Source organism: Nymphaea colorata, chromosome 8 (assembly GCF_008831285.2).
Source record: "Nymphaea colorata isolate Beijing-Zhang1983 chromosome 8, ASM883128v2, whole genome shotgun sequence".
NCBI classification, from domain to species: Eukaryota; Viridiplantae; Streptophyta; class Magnoliopsida; order Nymphaeales; family Nymphaeaceae; genus Nymphaea; species Nymphaea colorata.
In genome coordinates, this window is record NC_045145.1 from 3,893,726 (window position 1) to 3,908,004 (window position 14,279).

At 40.4% G+C, this 14,279-nt stretch overlaps 2 protein-coding genes across 2 annotated transcripts in view; one reads left to right on the forward strand and one right to left on the reverse strand.

Annotated features, from left to right (window-relative positions):
* LOC116259242 (sister chromatid cohesion protein SCC2) overlaps window positions 1–533 on the forward strand; it is a 34,451-nt gene extending 33,918 nt beyond the window's left edge. Inside the window, exon 28 of the mRNA XM_031636960.2 lies at window positions 69–533. Within this exon, the coding sequence (XP_031492820.1) occupies window positions 69–320 (252 nt within the window). The 3' untranslated portion in view covers window positions 321–533. The remainder of the gene's footprint in view (window positions 1–68) is intronic.
* Window positions 534–1,342: 809 nt separating this feature from the next.
* On the reverse strand, window positions 1,343–12,056 carry LOC116259243 (probable mitochondrial-processing peptidase subunit beta, mitochondrial). Its single transcript, XM_031636962.2, has 9 exons — window positions 11,236–12,056; window positions 9,233–9,397; window positions 8,828–8,965; window positions 8,586–8,737; window positions 8,363–8,471; window positions 4,368–4,466; window positions 2,189–2,254; window positions 1,986–2,093; window positions 1,343–1,713 (listed from the first exon to the last, which is right to left on the reverse strand). Exons 1-9 carry the CDS (start codon window positions 11,911–11,913, stop codon window positions 1,627–1,629), a joined length of 1,602 nt encoding a protein of 533 aa, XP_031492822.1. The 5' UTR covers window positions 11,914–12,056; the 3' UTR covers window positions 1,343–1,626.
* Between the last annotated feature and the right edge of the window lie 2,223 nt (window positions 12,057–14,279).

The following is a 14,279-nucleotide window of genomic DNA, read 5'->3' on the forward strand; positions in this document are numbered from 1 at the left end:
CCCTGCATTTAATCTAAACTTACGTAGATGTGGTGCCTCTGCTTTGGTTCTTATGAATCATCTTGCAGGAATTCAAGGCTGCACTGAAGGAAGATACCATTGACTACGCTGTTTACACTGCTAATGTCAACAGAAAGAGGTCTCGCTCATCGGGCATGGAAGCTGGGAACAGTTATGGCATTAGAAGGGTGCCTGCCAGAAGTTCAAGAAACAGCAAACCCGTTCAAGATGTGCGCAATGACGACGAAGCTGATATTGATGATGGCTGGATGAGTGGGTATTACAGGGCCAGTGGAAGGAGTGGTCGAGGGAGGAGGTGAGTTGGCAGCCTGGCGATAATAAAAAGTTGTCTGCCCTGTACATTGTTTTTCATAATGTAGGAAAGGGAAAAAGGGAAAGAAAACGAAAAATCAAATCAAAGAGGTCGTTAGGAGGTAGTGGGCGGCAGATGATTGTCAGCTTGTACCATTGATTGTAATTTTTTGTCAGCCTGCATATAGTGAAAATAGAATGTATTCCTCGGTTCACATATACACCCGCCTGCCCCTCTCTCTTTCTCACTCATAATTTCATTAATCCTCATGTAAAGAAGCTGCTACGTCTTTTCGGGTATATCAAGGCATGGTTCAATTGCTGATTGACCATGAAGTGTCAAACAAAATACGGTGGTTTCTACTGTCTGATCCTTTTCTTTTGGATACGCGAGTTTTCCTGACCGGGACAAAGTTAGGGCGTCAAATTTTCCATTTCTAAGCACATGTATGTAAATGAAATGAATATGAAAATTCTTAAAGTCTCGCGTATATATTTTTAAAATCAAAGCGCATGTATCATGCTTTTGAAAAATAAACTTTCAAGGAACTTACTCATTAATCACACAATCCCCATCAACAAACAGGCTTTTGGTGCTGTCCCGTCCGTGATCGAGGAAAAATTCATTTACAGCTTTGTTCTTGAAGGGAAATAGATTAAGATTAGCCCTGCTTTTAATCTTTTTCTTCTGAATACACAACCGGCCAAGGGGCATCGAACTTTCACTGGCCGACCAAAAATTTTCATGTATTTGGATGACAACATAAACGATCACATGAAATCATAAAATCATCAGCATGATGCAAAGTGGGTATTCATCCTTGATACATGTCGCAGCATTTGTCAAGGATCACAGGCTAGAAAAGGTTAGGAAAAACTTACTTCACAATGCAACGTAAAGGGCCTCTCCCCGTGCGTCCAATTGGAATTCAATCTACTGAGATTTTTATTGAAGAATTTCAAGAATATTTCCTTGCCTTGAGATTTGCAGTCTCCGGGGAAGGCAGAAAAAATGCAAAGAGGAAAGCTATTGATCCACTGACAAGTGCTTATTTAATAGAAGTAAAAGTCTGGATCTTATGCTGCTCAATAAAAATCACTTTGTACAGATTCTCTCAGGAGACAACCTCCCACCATTCAACTGGGTGGGCACAAAGCCCTCTCCTTTTCCAAAACCAAATCCAGATGGAAAAGGTCTCGCGACATGTTCAATTAAATATATGCTGATTATTTTGCCGGGATGGGCATTATAATCCCAATGGAGAAAGAGGAAAAATGCCAAACATGTACTCACACTGTGTACGAGCCAGGAGACTAATATCGGAGCCAGTAAGTGCGGCGTCGGAACCAATTGTAGTCAGGAAGTCCCTGTATTGGCCCCATGGCAGCGATGGCAACATCCTGCAAAAGGCCAAACATCAAAAATTTCCATTTATGCATAGCAGAAGTTATATAACCGTGAACTGTTCTGAAGGTTCATCAATTCTAATACAGGGAAATAGTTATTTGCTAGTTAGGAGATTCTTGGGCAAGCCTAGTAAAAGCAGCATTCAAATTCATAGGTCACTGCCTATAGTAATGTTTTTCTATGCCAAGGATACCTACTTACATGCAATGCATGGAATGAGCATAAATGTTGATTGGATAAATGACTGTGTGTATCCGAAACGTACCCTGTCAAATATAAACCTGTTCGCAACTCGCTTCACAGTGCTAGCATCTACAGCATCTATTCTGGCAAACAACTCTGCTACAGGGATCCTCCGGCCATAAGTAAGAAGCTGAAATCACATTTAGTTACGTAAATTCATTCAGGGGTCCATTTTTACAAAAAGAAGCCAATTGTCAACGAGCATGAAGACAGAAACAAGCAAACCTGACGACCAATGTCCTCAGCAACGGGACTAGTTCCATCTATGTGAAGTTGCAGGGAAGATTTCAACTGCAAGAAGCAAAAGGACTGATAAAGTAGAGCCAAGCTACAAGACAGTAAGCAGGCACAACTTTTAGACAAAACAGCCAAATCAGACTAAAGTTCTCCAACTGAGGGTGGAGAAGAGATCAGGGCTCTCAGTGGCTACCAACTTACTTGAATTTGCAAAGCCAAAATAAAAAGTAAAGACCAATACAACCACCATGATATCTGGATCAGTATTAAATAGAATTTTAAAATATTTTTGCTTTTGGTCAATCAGTATTGGTTTGAATAGCATGGGAAGATTTCCCCGTTCAACATTTTTTTTTATGAAACAGATAAAGGATGAACATATTTCCCAATAATCAGGCTCTGGAAGAATCTCTAATACTTCATAAACATGTCCACTTTTTGGGTAACACATCTGCACCCCTGTCGTGCACCACCATTAGAAGACTGGATCTGTTTCAAATCCTGTCAAGGGGCAACCACTGCTAAACCTCAAACCCTTTGAGTTAAGACAGGTATTTGACTTTGTATTCAATACAGGTTGCAAATCAAAAAGGAAATTCAGAATATATTGGAAATTAGGTCAGGAAATAAGATGGCTGGACACATTCTGATAGAGGAATGGTGCACCAACTCCTGTAGTGAACAAGGTAAAAAGCTTTTTTTACCGTGACATTACTAGTTGCCTTTGACGGGCAAATTTGATGTATACAAAATCTTTTGGTTTTAACATGCAAAGTGTTTCTTCAAGATGAAAATAGCATGCTACCAAGTACCATGTCAGTCCGTTATTTTTGAGGATCAAATAGGAAAGCTCGAGTTGTTCCCATAGAAGTACACTTGGTGTATCAAAAATAAATTTTTGAAGTTTATAAATTGGTATATTAGAAGTAGAACCTTAAAATTGTTTCACTCATTTGTTCTTTCCTTCATCCTGCCACAGAAACCAAGTTGTGACAAGAGTTGGTGCCTCAATTCAAGGCCCCTTAAAAGTCATGTCAAAACCTAAGCACCACTCGTCTCGGTCCGCAGGCTTAGTTGACCAAAAATAGTGATAGAACATGGATCTAACAAACAAACTTTAAACACCCATATAAACAAAATAATTGAAAATACATAGATATTTTGCTGATTTTACGTAGAACAAGAAAAATAAACTTCGATACTCAACTTAAGCATCTGCATAGGTACCTAGGTGCAGGACTTGCACCTGTGAAACCTAAATGGTGTGAGGCACAGTTGTTGAGTATATACCAAACAAATAACCTGATCTACCTCAAAAAAAATAGTTGAAGAAAATCATACCACATTTCATAAGCATAACAATGTAAGATACACAAAGATTTGCTAAACTTGGGAGTTTCAAACTTGTACTAGGCCTGGGCGTCGGGCCGGCCTGGTCGAGCCCGGGCCGGACCCGGCCCTGATAGGGCGGCCCGGCCCGGCCCGACTCCCGCCCTCGGGCCTCCGTCCCCCGCTCCCCTCCCTCTCCACAGTCCGCTCCCCCTCTGCTTCCCTCTCCCTCTCCCTTCCCGTCTCCCTCTGCCTCTCCGCTCCCTCTCTCCCTCTCCCTTCCCGTCTCCGCTCAACCTCGTCTCCCTCGCCGTTGCCGCTCCCCCTTGTCTCCCTCGCCGTCGTCGCTCCCCTTCTCCTCCGTGTGGGCCGTCGGCAGGGACCCAACGGCCGTAGCGGAAGGGCGGGGGAAAGGGTCGGGAGGGCGATGGAAAGGGTCGGGAGGGCGACGGGGGGCGAGGGAAAGGGGGTCGAGGTCGGGAGGGCGGGCCGGGCCGGGTCCAGGCCGGGCTGAGCGGCCCGACGGGCCGGATCGGGCCAGCCCGGCCCGATGCCCAGGCCTAACTTGTACACATACAGTTTACTTAATGTTTGACCCTCCCAAAAAGAGCAACTATAGGCCAACAAATTATTTGGAAACTTCCAGTGAAGAACGGCGCTCAGTTGGAGACCATTTTGGCATTGCTTCTTGGAAGGATGTTCATTTTGAAAAGCACTTGCTATGTTTGAACTTTAAACTTTAAAACAATAAACTTACATCATTGTACCATCGTATACATCTTAAACACATTATGTTATAAGAATCATAATCAAGAACGTGAATTGAAATAAATTTTACCTGATTACGAGCGCGAGTTACATCTGCCTCTGAAACTCGGTATGACAGCTTGCTTATCTCATACATAATGGCATAGGCTAGGTCATCCAGGCAATCGGGCTGCCAAGAAAGACACTCAAAATTCAATAGACAACCAAATACTCAAAACTCAAATGTCATCTATAAAAAGAACAAAGTGTGCATGACCTGTGCTTTGGTGCTGACATCCAAAAGAGAATGTTTTACAAAAAAAAAAACCTAACTTTTACTGCAATAACAAGGACACTCTCAAGTTTTAAGAAATTAAATTCCACAACTAATTTTTTGATGTATACTTCAAATCAAGTGGCCAAATGTAAAATGTTCAAATATGAGCATGTTCTTGTTAGCAAATTAAATGAAACATTCAAAAGCATATGCCACTAGGATGACATATTTAGGTCTTGAAGGAAAAATGACAGTACATATCACCAACTTTGGATACTTCAACATAGCAACTCTCCTTATACGACAGCATTATGCCCATATTGATAATTGATATATCACTAGTCTCATCGATAATACTCTCAGAAACTCGAGTCTAAGCACCAAGTAACCCAGTTCTACTTAATTCCATCTTGTGCTGTAAGAACAGTACAGGTGGCCTTACAGCTATGCCACGTAGACACATCCAAAAGCAGCTGTACCCAGTCAGCGCTTCAGGATATAGGTGCTCCGTTGGACATAGTCACACAGCTCAAATGTGCTAATGACCACCAAGTCATGGTGCAGGAATGAAGCACAGTCGCTGCCATTCCTGGAGCATTACGCTGGCCCAAAGATGGAGGTCCAGCTTTTTTGATATTTTTTTATTTCACCATTCCATAGACACCCACTGGGTGAAAAATGGGCTGGGTAAAGGTTCTCCAGAACATATGACCTTGTCCAGCTTGTCTTCCAGCTAGTAAACTGGCAGCTTCATTTATATTTATTGTTCTAAATTTTGTGTATTCAGACCAGTTTCTAGGCCACCAACAAAATGCAGAACAGGCGCAAAGGTTGCTATAACACAAGTAACCATCACTTGCTTTTCTTGCTGGTAGCGCTCTGGAAAATGGCCACCATTTTTTCAAAGCTTTTTATAAGAACCTTACTTTGACAGCCAAACATGGGTTAAACCATGTTAACCTCCCTTTTTTCATCCAAACACTAGCTTAGTTGTTAAACTAGGACCAGTCGGTCTTGCTAGTTGCCTGGTCAGGCTAGGCATGAGTCAATTGACTAGGCTCTACCTCCAAGTTGGCTGGGCCACCTTAAGAAAACCCTTCTAAAATGTTGAATATGATTCCTTCTAAGTTTTAACTTACTTTCTGTTTTCTGAATAGATACTACAGATATTTTCTTAGATACAAATTCATCCATTTTCCTTTTATTTAAATCTATAAATCAATGTCTCTAACCTCCTATTCTTTCAGGACTTTCTCTGTCTCAAACATGAAACACTTTCTCTGTCTCTCAAACACGAAACACTTTCTCTCTCTCTCTATATATATATATACATACACACACACACACACACACATATATATATATATATCTGTATGTGTGTGTGTGTGTGTGTTCCTCATTTCTGTATAACGGATATGTATACATGCCTATGTGTCTCATTAATTCTACTTTAGTCAACTGAGTTGGATCGACTCAAATGACTATTCTTCTAGGAACTTGCCCGAGTTGAGGCAACTTTACATTTTGAAGACTAAGAGTAAAATCCACAGAATATATGAGTGTATGTGGAAAGAAATGTCCATGCTGTATCTTCCCAAAAAAAAAACTAGTACAATGAACATGTAATATGATTACATGCTTAAAGCATTACACGGTTCTTCTCATTCAAATAAACCTACAACATGATTAGACTGTCAAAATTCCTAAAGAAAACATAAGACAATCATCATTCGCATTTAAACAAAGGCAGATCAACCAAATCATAGTCAACTGAAACATGATTGCTGAAAGTGCAGATAGCAACTTCCTCTTTGTAGATCAACATGTAATCATTTCTAGTGTCATGATCATTCATGGTTTTTCCAAGACCTGTCTACAAAACTAGCCACGAAACCCAACAACAATGGATAGAATATCCTCAGCTTGTGTCTCAGTGACTCATTTTATGCACTGTACATGTAAATCTGCAACGCAACTCAATGATTGCACGCTCGATTGCATTGGTTTGAGAAAGGCATGAAGATTGAGATTTCATGAGTTTTGTTTACAACCAGCTGGCCGGAAATTGCCCCAAGGGCCCATTGTGGTGGATCTCGACCTTAGTAGTCAAAAGTTCTAGCAAGCCTAGGTGGACACCCAGTTGGCACCTAGATGGGCCAAAAGCAGTATGTGAGAGGAAAAAAGGACGAGGAGGAAGAAGATGGACAAGGAAAAGAAGAAAAGAGGAAAAACAAGAAAGAGAAAAAGGAATAGAATAGAAAAGAATGAAGAAAAGATAAAATTAGAGAAAATAGGAGAAAAGGTGGCCCAGCCTAGTTGGAAAGGTAGGCAACCTAGGAATTAGGCGTGCTTTTGACTATTAAGATCTGAACCCATATGTAGTCACTTGGTTGTCAGCCCCAAAAATGTTACAAACTAGGACCATTATCACAATCGCTCTCGGTTTATTGTCAGCAAAATCTTTCTCCATTATGAATCAGGAAGCTTGTTATTCCTTGAGAAAATCTGGTGAATTCAAAAAGTAAAAAATATAAAAAAAATAGAAAAATTATGACAGTTGAGCTTTATGCTATTTTCCTTATAAAATCAATGATAAAAATACAAAATAGCTATTAAAATGTTAAAAGAAGCCTTTGAGGTATTTAAAATATATAGACGTAACCTTTTCTGGAAAAGCACAAAAAATGCAAAAAAAACTGCACATTTTCTTTTATAAAAGACATTCGAAAATTTTCACGTTTTTCAGTCATTTTTATTATTTTTCTGATGAAAACACATTTGTGACAATGATCAAGACACTATATGTGTTAGATACAAGCATACAAATCCTTCAAAATTTCTCCAGATCTTTGACATAATACTATTCTCTTATGTTTTCTTCTTCATATGAGATTGCACAGTTCATCTCCATCAAGGAACGGATGATTGTGTGCTGGACCCTAGTTCAAATGTTTTTTGCTCCACTACCAACTGTAAAACCCAGCACAAAACTGACTCAGTGTTTTCGCGCTGGCAGATTCTGTTAGAAACTTAGAATATAATCATATATATGTAAATATGTTATGCATTTGCTCATACATGTGTGTGTGTGTATCCATTTTCTGCATTTTTTCTAATTTTTTATTCTTTTGTTTGTGCTGCTCATTTTGCAGCAGTGTTGAGAACTTGAGTATACCAGCCCTTGGCTACTAGCCATTGGAGCTGGCCCAATGGCTAGCCCATTGGGTGCCCACAGGGCAGCTCTTCCTCCTTCATCATCCTAGGTGTGGATTTGTTCTCTCCTTCCCTGTTGTATTAAGTTTATTTTATTCAACAAGTTTTCAGTTATGTGCCTTAATGCACACCAAGTCTCTGCTTTGTTCTTTTTGTGCCTTGTATTGTGGCACAATACCGGGCCAGCTATATTTACAGATTCTAACCCACCCAGTAACCACTTCATTTCACACCCCAAAAGGCTAAAACTCTAGAGACTAAGTTTTCTTAGACATGGGTATACAAGTCATTTGAGATTTCTCAAAAATTTTGACGTATAATTATTCTCAAATCTTTCTTCGCACATGTAACAATATAATGTTACTTGAGATCATATATGGAGTCGTGTAATTTACACCAGCAGCAGTTGGCTAAGGGATAACCATATATGAACTTAATTTTCACCTTTCATGGGTAACAATTTATCACTTCATGCTTAACACAGCCAATTTATCAGTTATTAAGTCCCTTAAGTCCCAATAGGAGAATTCAAAGCAAGCACCTTTACCAAAAATAAATAGATAAGAAGCTTCAAACAGAATGGATACTTGACTAACCTTAGCAACTGCATAGACACCAAACAAGCCCGTGTCTTTGTAGTTGGTGTTGAAAGCCATCATGCTCTCAGCAATCTCATTAATTCCAATCCTTTGAGCAAGTTCTGATCTGCTCAAGATCAAGAAAAAAGATTCTGATGTTAAAATCAGGCAATGAAGAAGGATATTCAAGTACAGAAAAGCACTTTTAGCATGTACTCAAACTAGTTTAGAAGAAACAGACCCCATGTGCTTCCCTCCACCTGCGTTTTTGTTCCAAGAACCCAACATAGACTGCATGACCATCAATGCAACAGAATCTGGATCTGTCCAGGATGCTCCATTAAATGCAACAGCAAATTGTGCAAGGGGAATATCATCGTCTATAATCCTAACCTAAAATGCCAAGGTTCCAAAAGCTGTAAAAAATCATATGAACACATCTATAAACTAAAACCACAGTAGAGTGTACCAGTGTAGACAGACCTCAGATCCAGTAAAAATAGCTGGTTCTTTTGCCACCAACTGGGAGGCTGTTGTAGGGTCAGTTGACAGCTTTGTGAAGAGTTTCTTCACTTGTTCAACTATATCCTCATGCTTCACAGCACCAGCAGCAGAAATAACCTGCAATATGAAAACATTCAGTAATGTCCAAAAGACAACTACGAGGTAAGAACACATGTTTTACTGAACCATGAAGATGACAAGCATGATGACTTGTCAACCCACTCGCTTTGTTCAGAAAACTGAACAAAAAAAAAATGTTAGGAGGCCACAATCATTTCGTGTAACTACAAACCCTAATCACAGAAGCCTCAAAATTCAGTTGCATTGTGTACTATAAAGCCTAATCACAGAAACTTCAAACTTCAGTTGGGGTCAGAAGTAGACCATTCGAGGAGCAGTATAATGAGTTGAAATATAGTTCTTCAAATGAGCCTTTGAGATTGTCTTGATATTTTGAGCAGGCCCCAGGATCGTCCTACCCAAAGGAGTATACTGGAAGGCTGTTGCATGCACATGATCAAAAATGACTTCTTCAGTTTGACCTTCCACCTGACATTGTATTTTATGATAAAACCATGAACTGTTAGAGACATAAACATACAGTGGATAGGTAGATAGAGCACCTGTCAAGATTATTTAATGACACAGAACATGTCAAATGCAAGAAGCAAAGTCACTTTGTGATTTACACAAGCACAGCTTGGAAACAAAATCAGCATCTCAATATGACAAGCTAACAATATATTAAAAGGCAGTACAGAGGATAGGTATGACTGACTAATTCATTGCACATACAGAAAGAAGCAGAAAGCAGGATCATACATTTGAGAAATTCAGCAGAAACTAGACAACTACTTATAATCAAGAAAGGGACATTAAGAGGCAACAAGTCAGTCAAAATATGTTCGTTTTAATGACTGAGACCAAAGTCCAATGATCAATGTTCACACGTAGTGTAACAGAATCCAACTTTACCTTAAAGTTAACAAAAAGTTATCCATTTTGTCAAGAGAGAAGATGTAAACACAGTTATAAAGATCTATACTCTGTGCGAACAGGAAAGCATCTGAACACTAGTTGTGCATTACAGTAGTTTGTGAAGAAAACACCCATTTTCATATTTTACCTTTAAGTACCTGCAGAATTCTAGAAATGCCAAAGTTCTGGATACTTAGTCAAATTTATTATCATATGAAATTTTATTATAATTGGAGCCAGCTAAAACTTCTCAAACCATAGCGGGAAGGGGAACAAGCAAAGGGGGGAAATAAAGCAAAAAGAGAAGAATGATACAAACTCTTTCAGTAAGCAAGCTCCAAGTAACTTATTTGAATCAAGAATGGAATAGAAAGGAAACCAACAGCTTTTAAGCCAAAAACAGAAAATCGCAACGATCACAGCAGAAAGTACATAGCAAAAGACCCTTCAGACTTCTAATATTGTAATATACAAAATCCTCTAAAAAACAGCCTATTGCCCTATAATGGTCTATTGCCCTATAATGGTAATGACGCCCAGTGCTGAGGATTGAACCTGATAGCTCTCATACATAACTAGTCTCTGCTTGGTTCAATAAGCTAACAAGCTGGCATGGTAGGGACGGGTGCGTAGAGTATGAACAGATTTGTTTTTAATCAACGTAGCTCATATTAATTTTTATCCCTCTTTCCCTCCCCCTCATGACAATGGCAAGAGTTAGGTTTTAAATCGTACATGCATGGCATTTGTGCACACACACATGTGAAAGCACATGAATAGACACAGACAGAGACAGAATCGTATGGATTATGTTTTTGCTTACTGAGACAATCTATTTTTGTCTATGAGCGCAAATGAGCACATACAATACAGGTTCATAAGCTATATTAAAATTGTGCTTAAGGCACAAGCTGGGCCATCTAATCTCACATGCTAAATGAGACTCGAGACCTTGCAAACTCGAGCTTAAGCAATTCCAGCTTGGTACATTGCCCAGTGATATTTACAGATTTCCAAGTTGTTCACTCCACCAACCAAAAAATGGCTTCATCTATCATATAAATTTCCATGGATTTACGGACAAAAGGAATCCATTAGAAAAAATTGAAAAAAATGAAATCCTCGAGCAATGAATATTGTGCAGATACGTCAACAACGAACAGTACAGCTCAAATCGAACTACGCAGAACTGCCTGTTTCTTCGGTTATACAAGTAACCAGACGAAGAAAATAGCAGAAAATGAGAGGAATTGTCAACTCAAAATAGTAGTTCTCCAAGCAATACTGACATGGAGGGCTCCATTGTCCAAATTTTATTAAAAAGAAGGACGAACTCTCACAGTTAGAACAACAGGAAGCAGAACAAAATCAAGCAAAAGGCGATGAAAATCATCCGAGCAGCTGCTCACCTCCTCCATCTCCCGGAGGATAACATCTCGTTCTCGATTGATCCTATCCTCGCTAAAGCACGAATTCTGAAGAATGTCTGCCAGGATATCCAATGCCACGGGCACGTCCTCATTCAACACTTTCGCGTAGTAGGTCGTCTGCTCCCTAGAGGTGTAAGCATTCAGGTGGCCGCCCATGTTCTCGATCTCCTCCTCCAGCGCCCTCACCGATCTCTTTTCCGTTCCCTTGAAGATCATATGCTCCAGAAAATGCGCCGTTCCGTTCGTCTCATCCGTCTCGAACCGGCTCCCAGCGTCAATCCACACCCCAACCGTCGCCGTTTTGGCCGCGAGGTTCGACTCCGTAGCGATGCGCAGCCCATTCGGTAGCGTCGTCACTCGCGTCTCCGGCGCTGAGAGAATCTTCGTGTGGTCCGCGAGCACTGGCTCGGGCGAGGCGTACTTGAGGAATCGAGGGTCGGGGTTTTCGAGCCGCCGGAGCTTCGACTTCACCTCCTCGGCTAACCGGTCGTAGATCATCACGTTGGGCGCCGGAGGACAGATCGGAGCCGCCGGAGATGGAGCAGCTACGGCCGTTGAGTACCTAGAAGAGAGACGATCTGATTGGAGGATCCACGGGCTGGAGAGCAAGGGTTTCCGGGATCGCCGGGCGAGGTTGAGCATCGCCTTGCTGGCCATTTCGGCTACTTTCCCTACCACGGAATTTCCAGCTTCCGGGAGGGAATTCGAGCGCCTTCACAGTAGGTAACGGGGAATTGATCGTCTTCCTCCTCAAAGCGAGGGAAGAAGAAAAGGAAGCGGCGGAGAGAGAGAGAGAGGGCCGCCTTTGCTTTGTTCACTTCCTAGGTTCGTGGACTGGAGATCGAATCGTATCGGTCACGATTCTAATATTGTCTGAGTCAACAAACCGAGAATCTCGCTTAATCAAACTCGCAACCTTTCTCTCTTCAGGTGGTTCGTTCACCATAACGACACGTCCCGTCTGAGACCGAGTCATTTATCTTGGAACTATAAATCCCGGGAAAGCGGAGAACCTGGCCCGAGTTTCAGATTTTCTTACTGGAACGTGCAGGATCTTTCTGTTATCATTAAAACACGGCTCTGATTTCTATTGTTTACAAAATACCGGTTCAATTTTGTGGAATTCACTGCACGAACGTGGCTCAACTGCATATCACAAACATAGATCAACATAGATCTTCAGAAATGTTTTTTCTCATTGACAGAAAATACTGCAAGAGAAAAGCTCAATTTTTTTTGTATGCTTTTAAGGGGTGTTTTTTGATTATCAAGGATCTCATATCTGTGGATCTAATGCCCAACCCTCCTCTCCTGGTTAGGCATCAGATCTACGGTTTTAATTCGGGAACAAAATTTCCAAGCAATCAAACACGACAGAAAAAATGGAACATGAAATATTTATTTCACTTGTTTCAACTGGAACTATGAATCCGAAATTTTCATTCAGGAATTACAATGCCGGCGCATCAAACACAAAAATATAGGAAAAATGAAACGTCCGAGTGAAATTGTTTGATGTCCAGAGCCATACCTTTCCTTTGCATGATTTTGTTTGCTTGTTAGCAAGTAATGGGAGAGACAGGAATTGTGTGAGGAAACGTGCAGAATATGCAAAGTTTTTTGGTCAGGAGAATGTACGTAATAGTTTTGAGAATGTATGTAATAGTTTTATTGGCAAGTTAAATGGGCACTTGTCCTTCAGCATAAATGTGGCATTATTACTAGAGGCCATAAAAAAAAAGATAGAAATAGTCCTTAATCGATTTGCCAAATAAGACGGTGTGGGGTTGGTAGTCAGTCTTTATTTTAAATTCATGGGTCCGACATGCAAGTTGAAGCATGGGAAAAGGGTAGTACCTCAAGCACCAAAAGCATACCTTATATTTTATAGGATCGAAGGGTTGGGTGAGATTTGCAGCTCCTGTTTAAGCGGCAAGATAAAATATACTTCACTCTTTACTTTTTAAACTGATCGAATGTCAGACTACTTATCCTGAAACTTATTTTCAGGAACGACGGACAATAAAAGAAAAGGAGCTTAATCACCTCCAATGAGGCATTTGGTAACATGAATACTCTGTTATTGTTTCATGGATATAGTCTTTTATTATAAAGCTGCATCAAGCTTTAGCACAAATTCATAGAGCAATGTAATGTTCCTATTACCAACAGTTTATAAAGAATGATGTTTTAGTCACTTTACACAACAATGGTCAAATCGATATGTATCCGCTATACGAAAGTAGCATGAATCCGCCTTTGATGATATACTTCTTCAGTAAGACGAGAACTGGGGCCTGCCGCATTCCGCTGATTCAGGCCAATTCTATCAATCATATTCTGCCAATTCAAGCCACATAAGGCCAAAATATTAACCATTCCATTGTTTTGAGTGAGAAACTGTTATTATATCAGCTTTTCAAGAATATTTCTTTCGTTGGTTTTGAAGTAAGCAAGCAATTTTTTTTCAGGTATTTGTTCCAAAGTTGGCAAACTCACTGAGTTCGCTCGAGAATCACATCACCTAAGTCAGCTCGGATCGTTAAAAAATCCAGCCACTAGTCAGGTTGGCCCGACGCACTCCTAACTCGGCCTGATTCAGCTACAGTGATCTACATTCTAGTTATTTTAAAACTCAACCAAGTCGACGAGTTAACTCACCTATCGACGAGTCAAATCGCTGACTCAGTGACCCGGTCATCTGCCGATCCGAGTCCGAGACATGGGTTTGCTAACTATGATTTGTTCAGCTTTTAAAGAGTAGTAAAAGCACGTAAAAGTGAGAAAAAGGTAGGGCCGAGGCTTCTCAATTGTCATGAATAATCTTGGCCATTATTTTGTCTACATTTCAACTCAACTATGTGAACTAAACCAATGGTTAAGAGACGTTTCGTTAATGGAACACTAATACAATGTTTTATTTATGAACCTGCTTCAAAATTCGTCAGATTTATGGAACAGTGGGTTGGGAGCAGGTTCACAGAAGATTGTACTAGTGTTCCATTAACCTAACCAAACACTCT